The sequence below is a fragment of the Dicentrarchus labrax genome, unplaced genomic scaffold, assembly GCF_905237075.1.
Source record: "Dicentrarchus labrax unplaced genomic scaffold, dlabrax2021, whole genome shotgun sequence".
Classification (NCBI taxonomy): Eukaryota; Metazoa; Chordata; class Actinopteri; family Moronidae; genus Dicentrarchus; species Dicentrarchus labrax.
The window spans coordinates 3,347,384-3,369,800 of record NW_026136717.1 but is presented as its reverse complement, the minus strand read 5'-3'; the positions used below and the strand labels follow the sequence as shown (position 1 = coordinate 3,369,800).

The 22,417-nt window shown below is 40.3% G+C and overlaps 1 protein-coding gene across 6 annotated transcripts in view; it reads left to right on the top strand.

Moving 5' to 3' along the window:
• pde5ab (phosphodiesterase 5A, cGMP-specific, b) overlaps positions 1–19,706 on the top strand; it is an 89,899-nt gene extending 70,193 nt beyond the window's left edge. For all 6 annotated transcript variants that reach the window (XM_051428968.1, XM_051428970.1, XM_051428971.1 and 3 more), the window contains 9 exons: positions 3,149–3,274; positions 4,826–4,920; positions 5,037–5,124; positions 10,426–10,526; positions 11,306–11,383; positions 13,135–13,198; positions 17,106–17,180; positions 17,429–17,512; positions 17,603–19,706. In XM_051428968.1, the coding sequence (XP_051284928.1) occupies positions 3,149–3,274; positions 4,826–4,920; positions 5,037–5,124; positions 10,426–10,526; positions 11,306–11,383; positions 13,135–13,198; positions 17,106–17,180; positions 17,429–17,512; positions 17,603–17,722 (831 nt within the window). In that variant the 3' untranslated portion in view covers positions 17,723–19,706. The remainder of the gene's footprint in view (positions 1–3,148; positions 3,275–4,825; positions 4,921–5,036; positions 5,125–10,425; positions 10,527–11,305; positions 11,384–13,134; positions 13,199–17,105; positions 17,181–17,428; positions 17,513–17,602) is intronic.
• Positions 19,707–22,417: the final 2,711 nt, after the last annotated feature.

The window sequence follows — 22,417 nt, the reverse complement described above, 5'->3', positions numbered from 1 at the left end:
CATTGAACTCCATCTTTAGATCGTCTCTGTCCATCTGTTCTTTGGACACGTTGGTCCACAGCAAGAAATCTTGACAAATACTGGACAGATTTTAAAGACATTTGCTGTAGATATTCGTGGTCTCCAGAGACTGTTCTCAGGGCACTTCATGACCTTTCCTTAGGCACCAGAAATACTAAAAATCAAATGGGTAGATGATGCCAAGAAATTTACTGTGCACAGTCATACTCCCCAGATGGTGAACCTTTTCACTTTGGGCACTACATGACCTTTGCTTCTGCCCCATCCTCAAGAAGAAATGTTAACTTTGAAAATAAAAGATATTTAATATTTTTCAGTTATAGTTCATTTAGTGAGCGTGTTCTTGAATAATGAATAAACCCTTTTGATTTTGATAATCCTATGACTTTTTCTCTGGCGCCACTTGGTAGAACAAACTTAGTCTTAGTCCTTAGTATTTAAGAAGATAATTATCATCAATTTGTTATTTATCTGTTCAATAATAATAATAATAACTGTTGGGTGTAACCAACAGTGCAGCCTCTAGAGGCGACCAGTAAAGCTTGATGCATTTAGTCTTTTGTGTAAAATATGGTGTGATTATAGAAGAGTTTAAGTCAGTGGTTCTCAGCCTAGTATCTGGGGACGCATAGGGATTCTTCAATGGGTTCCAGGGGGTCCCCATTAAACTGGGAAATATTTAAATATCACTGTTATTTAATTGGCTAATAGATATGTAATAGCTCAATGAGAGAATATATAAGAATGCTTTTGTTTCACACGGTTCACTCTTAATCTGCCAATCTACAGTATAGAAAGTGAACTCGTCTTAAGCTGGCTAAACTGTTGTAACTTTGAGGTACAGGCTCCTTATGTTTAAAGAAACCAAAACCAAAACTACCTACACTGCAGGCCAAATCATAAATAAAATGAAGCAAATTATCATTCACTTATACTGAAATGTTACACATGAGCATGGGTACTATTTCCAAAGACATATGCCCAATATGTATGGTTTTGGAGACAAGGTCTGCATTACATTACAACAGTATTATTATGGTAGGTATCATGGCAACACAGAAACCACAAGGTTAGAACAACACATTATCCACATTACCCTGACATGACTGTTGTTTTTGTTCTCAGTGCATGTCATGGAAAAAGACAAGAGCAGCTTCCTGTTTTATTAATTGCAGAAAACAATCTGCTTCTCATTGTCAGCAGCATCAGACCATTAGAACATCAGTGTGTGTGTGTGGGGGGGGGGGATGATGAGTGAATGCATTTACCATTGAGTTAATATTTGTGTGTTTGCCTGCATCCTTAACTCAGAGACCACACACACACACACACACACACACACACACCTAAAACACTTCCCCTCCAAAAATCACTCTGCCGCCATTACCGCCGTCTGTCAGACCCACCGCTCTCCTCGCCCGGCTCCCCTGCGGCGCCACAGCACCGCCCGGGTCGCTGCCAGGTTTGGCTCCCGTCCTCAGCGTGCTCTCCACGTGAAGAGGTCCTTGTGTGTTGGTGGCTGACCTCCGGAGTGCCTGCGGAGAGAGGCCTCATAAAGGGAGCCTTTGATTGGAGGAGATTAGGGCCCTCCAGCAGTGCAGGGGCTGCCAGTCTGACGCTCACACCGGGAGCTGACACTCTGACCACCCCGGAGCATCACAGCCTGCGGGTTAAACTGTACAACATCTTATTACTAAATTACTTTTCATGCTGGAGAATCAGTCATTATAATCTAAGTGTAATGATCCCTGTAGAGAAAATGAAACATAATTTGAGTTTAGTTTAACGGCTGTGTGTTGCTAGTGAACATGTAGTGTAGCAAAGACTAACAAAAAGCAGATCATTGATTTGCTGGCAGGGTGCTGAGTGTTCACTTTGAGAAAGGGCAAACATCCTGACAGTCATCACATTTGCTTTTTATTTCTACTGCTGTTAATTTACCCCCCACTAATAATATCTTTTTCTGTCTTTTTTTTCCCCGTTAGTCATACAGTACATGTTTTGTAGGGAAAAACAGTGATTCCAAACTATTAAAAACCTAGAGTAGAATTAAAAAACAACGTATATGTATACGTATATTTACCAATTATGGTAAATGGTAAATGGACCTGTACTTGTATAGCGCCTTTCTAGTCTTCCGACCACTCAAAGCGCTTTTACACTACGTGCCACATTCACCCTTTCACACACATTCACACAGCAATGGCAAAGTCCATTGAACAGAAACTAACTCATTCATACACATTCACACATTATCACTTATGACCCACTAGAAGTGTGTGGAGGTGTCTGTATCTGCAGAGATTCTGCCCTCTGCCTCTATTATTTTGCTGTGGGATGTTTTTGGGCATGGTGTGAGGTCGGGACTCCATAATGTAGCAACCAGGTTACCAGCTCACTGTCTCTCTCCTCTGCTGTCATGGACTTATAAAGAGCTGCAGGTCTGTGTGCCTGTTTGACTGAGGGGAGACAGGATGAAGCCTGGCTTTGGCTGCATTTACACAAAATGTGGTTTCTTCCTGCAGGGTGGTGCGGAGCCATTGCCATGTTCTTTTGCGCTTTAGAATGTAACTGCAGTTAAATAATCTGGAAATAATGTTTTATTTCTCTGATTCACTTCTTTGTTTTTGCTAATGCCGTTTCTAGCAAGAACAATTTAACAGAAATAGTTTTCTTTTCACTAATTATTTAAAGTCGCTTGTACTGTATGTTGCAGTGTTGTAACACTTCCTGCTCAGATGTTTCACATTAAAAGCCTTGGAGCTTGGGGTGCCCAGATAGTTCACCTGGTGATGTACTAAGGCTGAGTCCTTGTTGCAGCAGCCCAGGGTTTGAATCTGACCTGTGGCCCTTTGCTGCATGTCATCCCCTCTCTCTTCCCCCTTTCCTGTCTATCTTCAGCTGTCACTATAAGGCAATAAAAGCCTCTGTATTATATCTGTGTATGTATGTATGTATACCTTTCTGTATATCCATATGCTGTGCTCACATGGTGCACTTCCAGCCCTGGAAAAGAGTCAAATAATTATTTTCCTGCTCTCTCTCTCTCTCTCTCTCTCTCTCTCTCCCCCCCTCTCCCTCTCCCTCTCTCTCTCTCTCTCTCTCTCTCTCTCTCTCTCTCCTGTAGAGTTTATGCCAGTGGATTCTGAGTGTGAAAAAGAACTACAGGAAGAATGTGGCTTATCACAACTGGAGGCACGCCTTCAACACCGCTCAGAGCATGTTCGCCCTCCTCAAGTCGGGACGCTTACAGGTCAGTGGAGCCAATCACTGGTTTGGATGAGCTGATTTGTTAAGATCCAGAGAGTCACTGATTCAATTCCATATGTTTTATCCTTGCTTTAAAGGACCATCTATCTAAAAGAAATCTAACATGCTTTACTGCAACTCATTTTCAAAGCTATCAATGACTGAGTTCATTTCACGGCACTGTGGAGAATTGAACTTGCGATAAAAAATCCATTGCTGTTAACAATTGATCTCCTTTTCTTCCAAGTCTCTCCTTGACACATGCAATATAGTGAACTTCAACATTGATAGTATGCTATTGAAAAGCACTGTATTAATTTGCTATCTACCCTAGAGATAAACAAGAAAAACAAAACATGGGGAGCAACCGCTCTGTATTGAGTGATTTATTGCTTTTGAAAAGTTGGTGTCTCTAATATTCCGAATTGTTTCCCTGAATGCACCACAATTCCTACTTACATCTGAATTACCAATAACATAACTTGAACAAAAAATTAGAATAAATAAAGCCATCCGATCGATCTAAAGCAAGTTCTTAGTCTCGGAAAGTTGTCTTTTAACGTAAAATAAAATTTGAAACAGTTAGTTCCATGGAATGTAGGTTATCAACCTAAAAGTATGTTTTAGAAAATGGTTGGCATGTTATATTAAAGTTATAGTTAAGTTAAAAGCTGATTTAAAGGGATAGTTCGGGTATTTTGAATTGGGGTTGTACGAGGTACTTGGCCATTGTCAGTGTAGACGGTGGTTGGCATGCCACCAGTAGCAGTACCAGCACGGAAGCTAAGCAATGTACTGCTGTGGATAGGGGTAGTAGTTAATTAATACTTCACTGCTTTACCTTGCCATCAGACAACCCTTTTCGACAGGAAGCGGAAGCGTTTAATCTATGCTCTCTTCAAAGCTCTATTGAAAAAAACAATAATTTTACCTCACGGTACACAGGAGCTGCTGATCTACCGCTGCCGTGATCAATTAGTTTGTTTACATTATTGGTGTTTTAGTTTGAATGCAGACTAATATTAGCTGCTGCAGATCGAGGATTCTCTCGAAGGAGTCGGGCGGCTTTGGAAAGAGCAATAAAACCAGTTTGCTTTTTTTCCCCCGCCGTCTACTGTAGGTGACTTTGACCTCATGCAACCACACTTCAAAATAACAGAACTATCCCTTGAAACAAGACATATAAAGGATGGTTAAAATTATTCAAATGATCCCTTACAACAAAATTCTTTGGAAAACACTGAAGCCCAGTGGCTTCCGTGACACAAAAACTGATGCATAAAATACTGGCAGCTATCAGCAGCTGCAGTCTGGAACTATTGGTATCAGCCATGCTGGAGCCCTGCTTTCAGCTTTGTTGTAAAAGCTGTTGTGTCATATGTAGAAACGGCCTCGCTTTCCACTCCAGGCTGCGTGCTGAGTACCCACACAACCAATGTGTGGACACAGCTATGAGGCTTTTGTTTGGTTTGATCATGGCAACAGATTATCATCTGTTTAGCAGCTGCACACAAACTATAGTGTGTACTTTTTCACTTCATCCGTCTTTTCACAGAATAACCTGAGCGATCTGGAGGTCTTGGCTCTGATGATTGCAACTCTCAGCCACGACCTGGACCACAGAGGAGTCAACAACTCCTACATACAGAGGTACAGCGGGAGAGCATGAGTCATATAAGTATATGTATGATTGTATATGCATGTGTGGGAGCACGCTGTATCCACTCTGTGCATTTCTTATTTCTTGCGTGTGATTGTGTGTCCAGGAGCGACCACCCACTGGCCCAGCTGTACTGCCACTCCACCATGGAGCATCACCACTTCGACCACTGCCTCATGATCCTCAACAGCCCCGTAGGTGCACTCGTTCACATACATACATAGAAAGCCTTCCACTCAGCCCATCATCCATCTCTCTACCTTCCAACTACCAAAGTAGAGGAAACAAATGGATTTTTACTTTGTCTAACAAGCAACGTACTGCTTGTTATTAGGTGCTTGATGGTAGCAGCAACATGAACTCAGAAGGATTTTGTTGTTAATGTAGATCACTGAAAAATGTGGGTTCCCATTTCCACATGAAGGTGCACCTTTTTGTATCCCTCTTAATGCAAATACAAAGCTGTAAAGACCTTATTTATTGGAGCCAGACAGATAAATTAGCCAGGCCGATATATCAGCTGATATCAGCTTATTGTACTGACAGGGTTATTTTTCCACTGTGAAATGTCCTGCTGAGTATGCATCCAGTGTCAGTACACATTCAGCAGACACAGAGCAGCATCAGCATTCATTCGGAGTTGTGTTTACAGGCACATGATAAATCTTAGTCCAATATTCACTCTCCTTTTAGCTCTGGTTTGGTCTCTAACCTGAGAAAAATATCTGGCTCTTGTTCACAAGCTAGTCTCTAACTGTGTCTGTCTGCTGTTTGCTGCTGAGCAGGTAGCGTACGGTGGGTTCATCAGAGCTTTCTTGCTGAAAACAGCTGTCTGCTTTCACTGGAAACAAGGTCAATGAGAGCAGTGACACTGAACTAAAACAATCAGCTGGAAGACACTAAAAGGTGCCATAGAGCTAAGGGGAACAGCAGAGTTGGATGATAATTCTCTGCGTGTCCACATTACATATACTCATTGTTCATATAGAAATATTAATTAGTGAATCTTTAAACAACATTTTAATATCAACTCCTTGCAAGTGACTTTGCAATGTGAATTAACCCCCTCAAACTTTTTTTATGCGCATTTGGAAAAGGTTTGATAGAAACAGCAAAACCTGAAATAAACAACCTCAATCACATTTGTATGCTTTTTACACTTTTTACACATAAGCAAATATTTCATTCAAATGACACTTTGTGATGAATGAAACTACTACTAGCAACTTTCTGCACACTGGTACCCTTTTATTTTTTCCTGTGAGTCCATCACTACTTTTCATCTATTGATCTATAGCTCCCTCTTCTCGTTTTCTGACTGGAGAATTGACACCACCTGCTGCTTATCTCAATGAACCAACTCCTAATAATCACATATGATAGTGGATGGAAACAGGCATTTTATCTCATTTTCTGTCTCTATTTTCCTCCAAGACTTTTCTTTTTATTGGATTTGAAATTCATAAATATACTAGCTAAGGAGGCTCAAGACTAGTAGCTACTGCTATCAAGGATTGACAAAGAATATAAAGGAAAAGGCACTAGATCAGGACATAACATTTGACGCACATTTTAGTGTTATTCTTTGAGTATTGGCTACACATTTTGGAAGAATGTAAGAATCACTTCAGGCCTACAGCAATGACAAATGATAAACAAAAAATGCAATTTCCATATCATTTTCAAGCCACAGGGAGCCACTGGAGAGGGGCTAAAGAGCTCCAGAGCCGCAGGTTGCCTACTCCTGCTCTAGTGCACTGCTTTCATTTCACAGTCCATTTACGGTATAACTGAGTCTGAAACACACTCATCCAACCCCCACAGGCAGCTGTTTCCAGCAAAAATAAAAACCTCTGCTGAACACAAATTTGATCACAAGCACCAAACACTTACTATATCCAGCTGACGTCCGATAACATGCCCACATAGAGCTGCTGCCTACAGTTACATGTGAGTGTAGCAAAGGAATACGTGTCATCATCATCATGGGTGTGAGTGTATTAGCAGCAAGACACAGGCAACAAAAACATCAAGCAAATTGTCTTTTCGCACCCGATTTTATCTTCATCACAGCTATGCAAAACATGACATTAGTTGGCCTTTCACAGCTGCAGCTGATTCAGTATGCAGCAGCTGAGCTCTTGGCAGGCGCAATCAAGAGGCTTCCTATCTCCCTCCCCTCCTCGTGTCCCTACATGGCTCCCAGCCAGCCTCAGAATTTATTTCAGAACTGTCACAGTTTGCAGCGCTCTGTGTTGTCTTGCACATCATACAGTAGGTCTCAGGTTAGATGTCTGATGTGGTCCTACAACAGGAAGGTGGTCAGGCCTTTTCTATTGCAGTAGCCAGAATCCATTGCCAATGCCAAAAATCACAGTAGAACTGATCATTTAATGACTGCCTATAATGTAATAAAAAATATAATAAAAACTGGTAATGTAATAGCATGCCCATAATGTAATAAAACTGTTGTGCACATAAAACAATGACTTTTTGCATGTAATGTAATAAGTATTATGTGTATCCTCAGATAAGGCCTTTATGGGTTGGCAAGCTCTCCGTTCGAGCTCAGACTAGACTCATTCCCCCAAAAATCCCTCAATGGCTGAACAACTGACAAAACTAACTTTACCTTGCTAATAGAGGATCTGTTTACACTGAGGAGTAAAAGATGGCATGGTCACACTGACGAATCTGACCTGATACCTGATTTTAAATTACATTTCACAAAAATAACCCCTATACCTGAAACTACTGTACAAGTTGTTGTGAAACATCAGAATAAATAACCAATTTGGTTATGTTAGCATAATAGATATTTTCTACGCATTGCATTTATCCATGTTTGCAAATGCACAACAATACAGTTATTTTGTAAAGATATGGTACAGCATGTGATGCTACAGTCACTTCCTGTTTGCATAGTTGATTGCTTTTGATTGGACAGAGATACAGAGGTTTCCTAGCAGCTGATTTACTCAGTAAAAGTCTTTATGAGCTAAGGTATTTAATGGAAACCATCTACTAAGAACTTAAGATAGACTCCATTCAGGCGTGTGTAGGGCTGCTTATCACAAATGTATTCATACATAAAAAGTAATTAAAAGAATATTGTACTTTTTAGTACAATATTCAGTACGTTGATGTGTCACCATTTGATCAAATAGCCTAATGTAACAACTAACACACATTTAATCAATTACTTTATTTAATTATGAGTGCAACATTTTGTTACATGAGCGTTTCTACAGCCACCCAGTGTTACTCCAGGGTCTTCTGAGTGTGCCTGGTGTCTTATATCTAGTTTAAGCTATTTACTGTTATCTCTTCCTTGTTAGAGCTGCAGTAGGTAACTTTTATAAAATAACTTTTGTTGGGCACCCGGTTAGCTCAGTCAGTAGAGCTGGCGACCCATATACAGAGTTGCTGCAGCGGCCAGGGTTCGAATCTGACCAGTGGCCCTTTGCTGTGTGTCATCCTCTCTCCACCCACCTTTCCTGTCTCTCTACAGCTGTCTCTATAAAAAAAAAAAAAAACTTTTGTCATATTTGTTTAAAGTTCACTACGTCCTGACAGTAGTACATGAGACAGATAATGTGAGGTTCCTCTGTCTACCCTAGGAATGAGTCTCAACAATTAACTATATTTCTTGGATCTGATTGGTTGTTTTCATTCAGGTGCAGGGTTTTTTTGCAAATGCCATTAGGAGCACCAGGAGGACTCAGAGGAACCTTTTTTCCCCCACTGATTATCTGTCTCATGTACTACTGTCAGGATGTGGCGGTAGTCCACAGATCTCAGCTGGTGCAACCTTGTGGAAATAGGTTCTTTAATATCAAACTAGGTTTCAGTTTCAAAATGCTCAAAGTGACTTTCAGTCAGAAAAAAAAAAAACAGCAAAGAAATAAGTGCCTAAAGAGCATAATTTCTGGCTGACAGTATGTGTAAAGTAACATCTACAGTAAATCAAGGAGGGGTCAGAAATCCCCCACCTCTCTTACGTCCTAAAGACACACTATGATTGACCAAGAGGTGAATGCACCAAATGCTCTCAATCACTGTAGGAGTCGGTCCCTGCAGCCTGTGCAACAGGTGATCTGAATAACCCTCCAACCAGCTCCAAGGAATTTTTAACATTCAGATAAGATGAACTGGGGAAGAGGGAAATTAAAGCAGCAGCAGGTACAAAAGAATGAGGGACTGCTACAAGGATATAGTGAAAGTTTCAAATGTGACAAAAGTTATTTTTATAAAAGTTACCTACTGCAGCGTGAAGTGCTTTATAACAAAGTCTTTAAATCTCTACAGCACGTAGATTCTGTTTGCAGCAACGTGTAGGTCACATAAACATGCTGGGTCACAGTTCAGATCATTTCAGTGCAATCTCTCTTCATAGAAAAACAATGGCTTGCTGGCTGTTGATAACATGTACAGGCCTGAATGGGTCAGTCCATACATATAACAGTCATTAGTGTGATCCAGCGGATAGTTTGGGCTTTATTTGCTTAGGTTTTGATATCTGTCTGTGTTAAATGGAGTTCTCTTAATCACTCACTGAAACATTTAATTTAGAAAAAAGAATCAGCAGCAGCATCTATTTCCATAAACCTGATATGCTCCAGAGGTAAAACCAGAACCATCTGCATTTTTGTGTGTTATTGTAACTGGATGAGCTGAACTTTTAAGCTTGTAAAGAGCCTTATAACAATGGATTTACAGCCTTTACATAAACAGTGTTATCAGTGATGTGCACATCGCATAAAACTGTAATCAGCCTGAAAGCTCTCTGGAAGGTCATCCTCAAACTGGGTCACAGTTCAAATCATTTCAACCCGAGGTCGCAGGGAAACACTGGCTGTTTACAGGAACCTGATGTTGGTGCCTGCTTGCTGCAGGATCCTGGATCTCTCTCGTCTTATTTATTATGCCTATTCGGCTCGTTTTCCAGCTGTTAGCCTGCCACAGAACACTCTGATGGCCCAATAAAATACAGCGAATCGCAGTCTGCTCTGATCTTTATGGCCTCAAAACAAACTCTAAATACACTCCCAGCTCCACTTAACCCTACTGCTGCCGGACACATCTTCACACAGAGCGCGCACACACACACACACCCTGCCGCACACTTTGTCACATACAGGCCCGTAAGCATTAATGCAAATACAGACTCTTAAGAGCACTTCAGATGGAAAGGACATGGAATAATGTGTCAACTCGCATGCTAATAAACACTCAAAACATGTGGGCTGGATTCAGTTATTTTATTTATTTGTGTGCTTTTGCAGCTTAGCGTTGCCATGGAAACCCCCTTTGGTGGCCTATCACTGTACGGACTGTGGTCAAAGCTATCAATATATAGTATCTACTCCTCAGAGGGACGCTATCTCACTCTGTGTACACACACACTGTCAGACACATTAAATAAAATACAGAGCTGTCCCTGCACTTACATAACTCTCTCTCTCTCTCTCTCTCCCTCTCTCTCTCTCTCTCAGGGAAACCAGATCCTGAGCAGTCTCTCCCTGGACGAGTACAAGGCCACTCTGAAGATGATCGAGAGGGCTATTCTGGCCACTGACCTGGCCCTGTACATGAAGTAGGTACCAAATGTCAAGCCCAGATGGAAATCTGACTGGAGAGGGTTGGGGGGGCAGAAGGGAAAACGTCAGTTTGGGCAGAGGGAAAAGAAGGGAGGCTATTTTGGAGTATTTTGACTGGGTGCGATTACAGAACTGTTTCATCTCGAGAATACACAAAGATCACACCCGCCTCGTGCTTCCAGGATACTGACATGGTCTTTACTGCGGTTCACTCAGAGTCCCACACAATAAAACATAGTAGTTTTTACATTTAACCAGAGATTGTTCCTTTATAACAGCTTGAAACTCACAATTTAAACACATACAATGATGCACAGCTAGGCCTGTCTTTTGTTGGACGATATATTGTCCAAGAAATAATTGCAATAAACAATATTATACCCCTGATATTTTAATAAGCATAGCAGGATGTGCAGGAAATTTCCACATCTATTGAAAGATCATTTCTAGTTGTATTAAGTTTGCCAAGTTGTATTTCATTGTTTTCTCCCAAAATGTTAATGTTAGCGGTTGTATCCTTGGTTACAGGAAAAAACACACCTATCATTTTGCCAAGATTTTAACGATGTAAGGATAATAAAAATAATACATTTTTACTATTATCAAATGAACTCATTACCATTCCTTCACTCCCTCTTTTTTCATTTATCCACCTCAGTGATTTCCACTCTCATCTCATCCTTCTTTCAGTCTAGACAGTGGGTGGTAGAGGAGATACGTAGGTAGTTACATGGGGATAATTACCTGCTGTGTTGCTGTACGTGTGTGTTGTCAGGAGGCGCGGGGAGTTCTTTGAGCTCACCAAGAACAGCCAGTTTGTTTGGGAGGACGAACATCACAGAGACTTACTGAGGTGAGTACCGACCCTCCAAAACTCCAACACCCAGAGTGGATGTAAAGCTGTATTTCCACCGCATAGTGCGGCTCTACTCCACTCAGCTTTTGGAAACCTCTACTTCGTTTTCCACTGACAGTACCCCAATCAACATAGAGCTGATCGTCATAGCAACGCTATTCCAGCAGTTAGGAAACAACACATAGGAGCTTTACTTTGTTCTGGAGAAGATGCAGCCTTTATTTACTGACAAACTGTAACCAACACTGTACATTTACTGCCAAACTCACCTTTTCCTCTGCTCCATCTCACATTCACCACCACTCTCTGCTGCCCGCTCTCTCGCTCAAGCACACACAAGATACGCACACAGCTGCTACTCTGATAATAGAGGGTTGGTGTTATATGTCTGCATCAAATGACCACAACGTGGTTTTGCGGCCATTTTTGAGTTAATTTAAAATATTGTGGTCACTATTGATGGCAGCTTGGCATTAAAAATGGCGGGTTTGTGCAGGAAGTCCCATGTCGAGCTATTGAAGATTCCCTCTGACCAATCAGTGGTCCGGCGTGTTTTCACGTCACCTTTTAGCGTCAGCTCAGCTCGCGTTGAACCTTGACAGAGGCAATATCAAAACCAGTACCAGGTACTATCCACAAAACCAAAAAAGAGTGAGTAGAGTCGAGCCATACCATGCTGTGGAAATGCCAAAATATACTGTACAAGTTCATCAATAGGACTCGCACTTTGATTTTAAAGTAATCGTTTCGCTTTCCTTCCAAGAGTGAGATGAAAAGACTGATACCACTCTCACATCTGTGTGTTCAGTAAACAGCTGGAGTCAGGGTGTAGTTAGCCTAGCTTAGCATCAAGACTGGAAGCAGGGGGAAACAGTTAGCCTGTTTCACAGATATACCTACCAACACACTCTCTCTAGTCTCTAACTAAAACACAGGTTGCCAGGTGCAGTCAGTGAGCACAGGGTTTGGTTTTGGTTGCTGTACTGGCATAATGGTATTTCACTTCAGGGTTAACAACAGCTGGGGAGACTAAGAAATAGTTCCAGCACATAACTAGTGATGCCAAGTAAAAACCTGAAATTAGGTAAACACTGATTGGTCAAATTAATAATAATTAATTTATTAATTAAGTCCGGAGAGCAGCTGAGTGAAGGGCCGCCCAAAAAAATGCAGAATTTGTCAACAGGCACTTTAAAAAAAAGTTTCTTAAGGGATCATAAGAATCGACACGGCCCGTAACAGAGTCAGGCTAGCTGTTTCCAGTGTTTATGCTAGGCTAATCACATCTTGATTCCAACTCCATACTTAACACAAAGCAAATAATATTTCCCAAAACGTTACCTATTCCTTTAAGAGGGCAACTAAAAGTACTGTATATATGTATACATACAGTATGTATACAGTGTACAGTATGGGGTGTTATGACATTACTGTTTACTCAACTGTTCTTTATGAAGCAGTAAATAATGAATAAATGACAAATTATTGAAAAAACCGGAATATTACAGTTTTGTGCATTAGCTGCAATTCCCCAGAATTCCCCTCACACAGAAATGAATTAATAAACATCAAAATTTAAACTCGAGTTTATGAGATGCAGTGATTTTAAAACAAACCAGCTTCCAGACGCAGTTATTGACTCAGAACGGCTGGATGTGGCCTAATGCTATGAGGAGCTACCATTGACAGTTATCTGTGAGGTGTGGCTCTGTGAAGATCCATGTGTGTCAATGTATCTCCCCCTTCAGGTCAATGCTGATGACTGCATGTGACATCTCGGCCATCACCAAGCCCTGGCCAGTGCAAAAAAGGGTAAAAGAAAATCCCATATGGCTCTTTTTCATCTGCTTGTGTTGGTTGCACTACAATTTCCAGACTTCTCTGCTGTACATTATCCTTTCTCTTCAATTACTTCTGGTTTCTTAGTAATGAAAATTTGCTTTTCTTCTTCTTCATAAGCCATACAGTGTTTTTCATCCTTGCACAGCACAAAAAAACAAGATAATCAGTATGTGTAAAGCATTCATTTGGTTTTCTCAAATTGTTCTGTCATGTCTGTCTGGGCTGCTTATTGTCACATCGGTGGCACAGTGCACTCTGCTTTCTCTCACTCACTTGACACATATGGGAAGAAACAGAAGTCAATTATAAGGTACTGTCCCATAAAGTTTAGATTTTAAATGACAAATGAAAAACAATAAAACCACTGTAAATAAACTAAAGTGCACTGACTGAATGAAATAACTTTAAAGCTGTATATGTGTTGCCACTTGGCAGCAAAAGAATCTAAAAACACATCTTACACATTATCAGTGTATTCAATTGTTAAGGCTGGCATTCAGCAGACACAAATTCATTATACGTTGGTTCAGCTACAGTTTAGCTGTGCTAGTTTTAACGCAGCAGTCAGGCCCAGCACACAGCTGTATTTTTAAACCAGAGAAGTTCCAGTTTAGCTAAACTAGTTCTAAACCGCAGCTTAGCTAGTCACACGCTAAGTGACACAGCAATAGACGGTTAGTTAGAACAAGTTAGCTAGCAGTTGCTTATTTACACATCCAGGAGACACACAGCAACATTAGCATTAGTATGAACGTCCAGGATTCTTCTGTCAGCTAATTCCTGGTAAAAACCTTTAGCTGCTACATATTCCACTTTCACTAACTGTTGTGTGTCTGCTGTTTGGTGCAAGGTAGGTAGCGCACAGTGGGTTCATCATTGCTTTTTCTTCTGAAAACATCTGTCTGCTGCTGCTGGAAAACCAAAACAGTGAGAGCTGAGGGGAACTACAGAATTAGATGGTGATTTTCTGTAGCTTTATCAGTACAAGCAGCACTTTTCTTATTGCACATAGTCATTTGATCCATTGTTAATATAAAAATATTGATTAGTGCAGCTTTAAATTAAATTCCTTCAAAGATGAATTCTCTATTTTATGATAGTGTGCCCTTCAGGCCACACCCTAATCCGTGATGTGACAGCAGGTGCATCGCCTTTGGAAACTAATGAGAAACACCTGCTGTGACATCACTGATTGGGGTGTGGCCCGAGGTGCAACCTGCAGTGCGGAACTTGTCTCTTTTCATCTTTGATTCTGCCATTTCACACTCTGTTTACTTCTTAACACTCTCTCTCTCACACACACACGTTTTTGTTTTACCCTCACCCATCTCGAGCCGTGTCCCCGTTGTTTCATCTCCCCGCTGACCTTCGTTAGTCTGCACCTCGTTAGGAACCACAGGCACAGTGGAGAGAGGTTCAGACAGGGACACACTCTGTGCACTGTATGTGTGTGTGTGTGTGTGTGGTGTGTGCGTTGACAAGTGAGCGCTCATTAATAAGAACAGCTGTGCCCCTGTCCTCAGATGACACCTCTAAAAACATTCAGGGCAGTAAACATGAATACACATGCAAATATGTTCTTTCACTTAAACACACACACACTAGCACCTCATCCGGATCTCATTATCAAACTGTGCCTCTAAACTCAAAGGGAAGATTATTTCCTCTTCGTCTTCTAGTTGTTGGCATAGAAGCTTTTTTATTTGCATAATATTTTACTTTTGGGTTTAGTTTTCAGGTGAAATTTTAATCAGTTTTTTACAGTTTAGTCCACTGGATACCTTACCCAGGAAGTGATGACATGCCTTCCACCAAAAAGAAGTCTCTGGTACATAGATCCGTCCAGTATGCATGCTACTACTTCAGTATACAGTAGATTAAAGTAGTATTAAAAAAATGTTGCCCACTTGGGGGCAGCAGAACAAGCAATTAACACAGTATTGTTGTGTTTTTGGTCACATGATGAATGTAAGTCCAATAATCACTCTCCTTTTAGCTCTGTTGCTGAATGCCGCTTTAAGAATTGTAGCAACCTAATAATAGGATGTGGTGGATTTTGCCATTATTTGATTGCTAACAGTCTAGAGAATCAGGAAATGTTGGGATATGGTGCTATAGTGACATTGCTAAAAAGAAGTCAGACGGGACAAGAAAGAAGAAGTGTCATATGATACAGTATGATGTGATACGATTGTCCCCGTAGGTAATTAATCTTGGACCAAAAACCTGTACACATATAGCTGTCTCTTGTATTGTACAAACCCCTTAGTTTAGCATACTTATTTGGAAGTCTAATGACGGTGTACAATTATTATCCAACCTGTCTGTTCTAAATGTCCATTAAAGCTTACAGACTGACTTTCTGCTTCTGCTTTGACCTCCCAGACTTACTGCAGTCAAGTTTGGGCGTCCCTTGTTTTCAAATTGACCTCCAAATACAGTGGTTTAGCTAATCTTGATAAACTGTTGGTTTGTTTACAACTGATCGTCCCATGGGACTTGGTTAAAGCGATGTCAGCACATTTATTAATCTCCACACTTATGTTGGTGAGTACAATGTTGTCTCAACTGACAGAAATGATGCACAAAAGAGATTTCTCAGAATACATGACTTGGTTGGACTTGGTTTTGTTTTAAGTGGCCTGAAATGACCAATGAACCCAAAGTCCTATTTGCTTGACCATACTGTTCACGATCACATGGGTTAAGTGTGTGCAGGCATCGTCCAAAGTCCACAGTCTGAAATGCTTTCATAAATCCAGTAATAGATCTTTCTTGCTGTTGTTGGAAGTCTAATGAAGTGGCCCCTGACCACTGGAGTTTTTTTGACGTGGAGCTAACAAAAAAATATTGGCGTTTTGACTGACATGAGGTTAAGTAAATAAAGACTAAATGACTTAGCCTCACTGGTTAACATTTGCCTCATGCTTAGTGTTGGTTTTAGTCAGCTATAATAAGCTCTCTCTCTCTGGCTGAGTCCCCCTGCAGCTCTATAGAACTGAGCCTTGATTACAGACTCAATCAGTGAGCTGCAGATGGCTTTAACACACATACACAGAGTGATACTGATTGGAACCCGAGGCTGCAGTCACATCACATTTACGTCTCTGTAAACAGACGGAGACCATTAACTTAGAGGGACTACCACTCTTTTGGCAGACCTCTCCCTCTTTCTTACTCAATTTTACTTTGTCTTTTGCTGCTGCTTTTGTTTTTCCTTGTTTCTTCAAGCTGTCGCATGTGTTCTTTCTCGCCGTCTTTGTATATATACTTAGTCTATCTCCTTCCTTTCCAGTCGTTTCATAATGTTACAGTTTGGCAATGTTGACTCTGGCAGCAGGAGAAGCATTATGTCTTCACTGTGGTAGGATGTCTAACCTCGGCCGTAAAATCAGCCTCCTAGGATGTTCATTAAAATGCCTCCGCTGAAATTCTAGCTGTCGCAGATATGCCAGAGAGTTTCTGAGGTTAAGTACAACAATAGAGCAGCATTTTGATTTGCAAAGCTAAACCGTCATACATCCCACTGACCTGAAGTCACATCCAAATCAAACTGAGGATTTCATAGTGATGTTGACAGAGGAAATTGAGAAAACTTAAGTGTGAGAAGTGGAATCTGTGCAACCTTAACAAACTATATTTTCCTTGTTGTGATACATTAATAGGTTGCTTCTGTGCTGTCTCAGATAGATATAGCAGGAAACCCACTCTTAACAGTTTTTGCTTGTAGTAAATGCGTTTGGAAGTAAAAGTGTTTTTAGATATTTAGAAGTCCTTGCTGTGCTTTCTTTTTGTTATATTCTTGTTTCATTGAATTTTCAAATTAACTTGTGAAGATACTATATATGAACTCATCAGTGTCGTCTCTCTCATGCAGATTGCAGAGCTGGTAGCCACTGAGTTCTTTGAACAGGGGGATAAGGAGAGACGCGAGCTGAACATTGAGCCCAGTGTAAGTTCAGTCTGTCACTTCATGGTTACTTTTCTAATAAGTAAAAACATAACCTGTGGTGTGCCTCAGGGATCCATTTTGGGCCCTTTTATTTTTAATCTTCACATGCTTTTGCCTGGTTGTTCATCCAAAGACATGGCATCTCACTTAAGAACTGTACTGATGATATATAATTTTGTGTTTATGCACTTGCACTCATTTGATCCTGATATTGCTCTCTGTCATTTTTGTCTATCCTTTAACTTTAGGACCTGATGAATCGTGAGAAAAGAGATAAGATTCCCAGCATGCAGGTGTCCTTCATTGATGCCATCTGCACTCAGTTATATGAGGTAATTCAACCAATTTAACCTGTGGTAACTACACTTTCTGCTTCATTGAATTTTTTCTTGTTAAATAAAATGTCTTTGTCACTGTCACAGACCTTGGCTGGCATGTCGGAGTATTGCTCCCCGTTGCTGGAAGGGTGTCAGAAAAACCGACAGCATTGGAAGCGTTTGGCCGAGGAGTGCGAGAAGGGGCTGGTCAACGGCTTGGTGTGATCCCAACACCAGTTCGGCTTTCAGTCAACACCAATTTTCAGGGTTCGCCCTGTGCAACCTGGTCTCATAAAACTTCATGAAATTAGCATGATACCTACAAGGACAAATGAATTAATTTCCATATCAGGAAAAAATGATGTGTTGGGAAAACAAAAAGACCGAACAAAAAAAAGATTGGTTTGTCAGTGAAAGGGAAGACCCCCTGCCCTTCAACTTTAGAAACCTTAGAGCAGATTTTCTGACACTTAAAGAATAAATCCAGTTTCTTTTAATCTGCCTTATTTTTTCAGGCTTGTCCATCCTTCCTCTCTGTAATAATAAGGTTCTAATCACCAAGTTGAATTGCTCAGATCTGGGAATGTGGCAGCATCACTAAAGAAGACTAAGAACCATGCCAAGAAGTCAGTCACAGCAGTGGTTTGAGGTAAATGCTAAAATAAATTTGCTAACAGGTCTACAAAGGCAATGCTAACATGCTGATATTTAGGGTACTGTGGTGAGGTATTATACTATTATCACCATTTTAGTGTTAGCATTTGCTAATGAGTCCTAAACACAAAGTACAGCTGATAATGATGGAAATGTCATTAGCTTTACAAGCATTTAGGCAATATTAATTAATTAATTAGAATGAATTGTCTGGGAACCATGAATCAGTCTGTAAAGTAGATGTGGTGGACCAACTGACATACCAACATTGCCATCCATTGAGCCAGGCCTTAGCATTGCCTACAGGGTGTGAAAGTGGTGCAGTCAGCTAACCTGTGAGCAGACGCTCCGTGTTGTTAGCCAAGCTTAAAGCTAGCAAAACCTGAACCCATATAGTAAGTATATATATATATATATATATATATATATATAAAAATAAGGTGAACAACAAAATTGCTAGTCAAAATTTCTTGTGAACGTCCATCACGGTTTACTAGACCTACTGTACGTGCTTTAATTCTGCAAACTGTTTACAACTACTACTACTTTCTAATTATGTAACAGCTCATTTCTCGCCCTGCTGGACTTACATTGTTGTAGCAATGTCACCATGCTCCCAGATCTCAGCAATTACTTTAGTAAATAAATACCATAACAGATAGAAATGATGGCCAAAACTGCAAAAATCTGACCCAAATTGTCATATCCCTTAACATATATCCATAAACAAATTGTTACATCATCTGAATTTAACAAACTACTGAGACTGCAACTTTACGTTTATAACACATAATCCTTGTTTCAGAGGTCGTGCTCATTTCGCCAAGCTTTGTGAGACCCGTCTTCCTGTTGTCACCATTCTTTCATGGCTTTCACTCACCAGAGAAAATAACAGAGTCAGCACTAAGCTATATTTATTACCATAGCCATTTTTATTTTTGCACAGAGTGGCTTTCATCTTGAAGTCTCACTTACACTATCTCTCACAGGTAGTGAAACATAAGGGAACACTGAATGGTAAGACATAGATCCCTGGGGATCAGCACCATTCCAGTGGGATACAGATATTGTACTATATCTTTACATAGTGTCACAATAATCTGATAAGCTTGTTAAATATGTCTTCGTTCACAGCACACACACTAAAAGGGTTTTGAGTCTTTTGTAACATTTTTTTCACTCATTGTCTTAACTATTGCATATTTATTTTTGTTTTATATATTTATTAGAGTTTCTATATTGTATGTCATCCTTTTATCAAGAGCACACAATTCTTTATATAGGAAATGTAGTTTTCATACTTTAAAAAAAAAAATCCCATCTCTGCTTTTTTGAAGGACCTTTCGTAGTAACAACTCTTTCAGATGACATTTGGAAATGAAATGTTTTGTGTTTTTTTTTTTTTTTTTTCAAAATGTAAAAGAGCCAAAGACTAGGCCTGCAATTTCAAAGGGAAATGGGTCTAGATTTTTCCACTGCCTTGTTGTGATAAAATAGGACCAATTCACAATTAAAAGACAAAAAAACGTTTTGTCCACATGCTTTTCCGCTACAAGAGCTTGTTTTTTTACACCCATTTTTATATGGAGTAACGTGTGTTAGACTGTGGGCATCCTGACTAGACTGTGTGTGTTTTTCCTACTTTGACATCACTTGCAGCCAACAATGGAACGTAACTGACATAACTTTGCTAGAAACCAACCAATATGATGGCACGGGGTGTGATCTAGCTCTGCTACACTCATCAAATATATGGCAAATAATCATCATGACCTAAATTTTTAAAAAAAAAAAAAAAAAAAAAGGGTTTTAAAGGTTTTTTTTGGGGCCAAAAGTTTTTTTTTTTAAAAAAAAAAACCAAAAACAGAAAATGGGATGTTTTTCCTTTTTCCATTTTATTTTCAAAACAAAAAAATGGAGAACGGGTAGGTTTTTTTGTTGTTTTTATTTTCAAAACAATATATGGAAAACTTGTTGTTTTTCCATTTTCCAAACAAAAAACTGAAAATGGGTATTTTTCCCCCTTGGCCGCAAAGTACAACGACCAACAAGACTGTCTTAAAGGTTTCAGTCGATGAGTTTCAAGCCTGACTGTGGAGTGAGATTTGGTGTGAAGCTCTCTCCATATAAAGTCATTCAGAAAGTATCCAGGCTATATGCTGACACAGGTTATTTAAAGGTTAAAATCACACTCACATGGAGCAGAAACCACTGCTGCACTGCTGTCCAGTGGTTAATACTTTCTAGTGTATTACAGTTCTGGTGAGACATGGACAAACATAGAGCAGTGGTTCTCAACCTAGTGGTCGGGACCCCCCAAGAGCTGGGTCCTGACCAGCACCAGATGATTACAGGGATACGAAAGAAATCTGTAATACAAAGTTACTATTGTTTGTTTTCCAACTAATTTTTGTTTTTTTCTTTCCTTTGAATTAAACTATTGGAGAAATAAAATTGCTGCTTGGTAGAACTGCTCTCAACATGTCCACACTATAGGACAGGGTATCATTCCATTACTGTGTTTGAGCTGCAGTACCAGCAGGCCTGCAAACTCCAGTGGGATTTAAAAGGTGACAGGTATGAGAACAGAGCCAAACATCACGTTGCTTCTCTTCGCACCACTTTCAATTTCTCACCACCGCCACTGGGCTAGACGAAGCTTAAATGGTTGAAGGAACTACACACTAAATTATTACACATAGTCACGTAGGTTCTTGTTGGCACGTGATGTTAATAAAGCTGATTTTGTCCATTCTTGCCTCTCACAAATAGCTGCTGGTTGTGTTAACATTAGTAAGACTGATAACAGCTGAAAAATGTCCCGTCCTTTCAGCAGTAGATTCTCATGGCTGGTTAGCTCCGACTACCAGCTCTACATCTCTCCCATGCTACACTGAGCAGTGGTCTCCCATGTGTCTTTTGACCCTTTGGACAAGGTTACATTACTAAAGCTTGTTAAACAACATTTCAAGTTACAGCAACCAAAAACAGTTTCATTAGAAACAGGAAGGCAAGCAGGGTTGTGCCTAAAAGTGCAATGTCTGCCAGGTGCTATATTTTAATTTCAAAATGGTGATTAAATGCCAGCTTTTAGTAATTTTTGATACTTAGAACTTCCAGTTGGTAGCAAAAAAGCACTCAGGTTCACACTCAGACGCTAAAATGTAATGAGGGAGTCACAACTGGACATTTTAATGGGTCAGAAACCAAAAAGGGTTGAGAACCACTGCCATACAGAACAGTGCAGCAGCAGCTCTGTGTGCAAACGTACCCGAACTTCACACACCAGATGAACCAGTGGACACTGTCCGCTGAACACAGGATTTCACCCGCAGCTTTGAACCACACACCCATTTTACGAGACCAGTTTTCAGTTGGTTCATGTAAGAACTGATAATGATAATAAAGATATTGGTCCTTCTCTGGCACTTTTCACATTCATATGGTATAACGGTAGCTAAATAGTACTGCAGAGATAGCTAACGTTCAGCTACGTTTGGCAGGTGCAGTTCAGTAGAAAGAAAATAGTCCCTCAATGTAACCGGCTCATGATTTCTGGAAACAGACATTTTTCCAATGTATTTTTGGGGCTTTGAGCACCACAAGCCAACTGCCATCTGGTTGTATTACACTGGAAAGAAAGCAGACATCTCCAAAAACTCACGCCAAACCAATCTAGAGGGATAAATAGCAGAACAGGTTAGAGGACAAATATGTAGTTTTGATGTTGGGGTGAACTGTCCCTTTTCTAAAGCACTTTAGTAGACAAACATGCTCAGAAGGCTCATTTGTATCAGCGGTTGTGTTTTGTACTTTGACAGTCTCCAGGGCTGTAATACATATTCCTGTTACTTAACCTTTGTGCTTCTTTAAAAAGACAAATATCCATCTCCTGACTGCTGCAGTCTCTGGGGTTGTTTTGAATTCTGCTTGGCTTTTTGTTTTGTTGCATGCACATGAGAGGGCATTACACCCGAGAGAAAGGCTTCTTATTAGGTAAGAGACTTATCGGTGTCTACTGCAGATGAGAAAATGTAACATGCTGATATGGTACCATTATAAAGGTGTTCCATATCTCCAAACTGTCCACACCACTGAACACTGTGAGCCAAGTAAATGCTTTGTCCCATTTAAAAGTAATGTGTATTTTCTGTCTTCTGTGTATTGTTCTATAATTTGTACACTGCAGACGCATACACAATCACCCAGAACCACCCAGTAACTTAATGTTGCACTGCCACCTACTGGTCAAAAGGAGTGAAACCA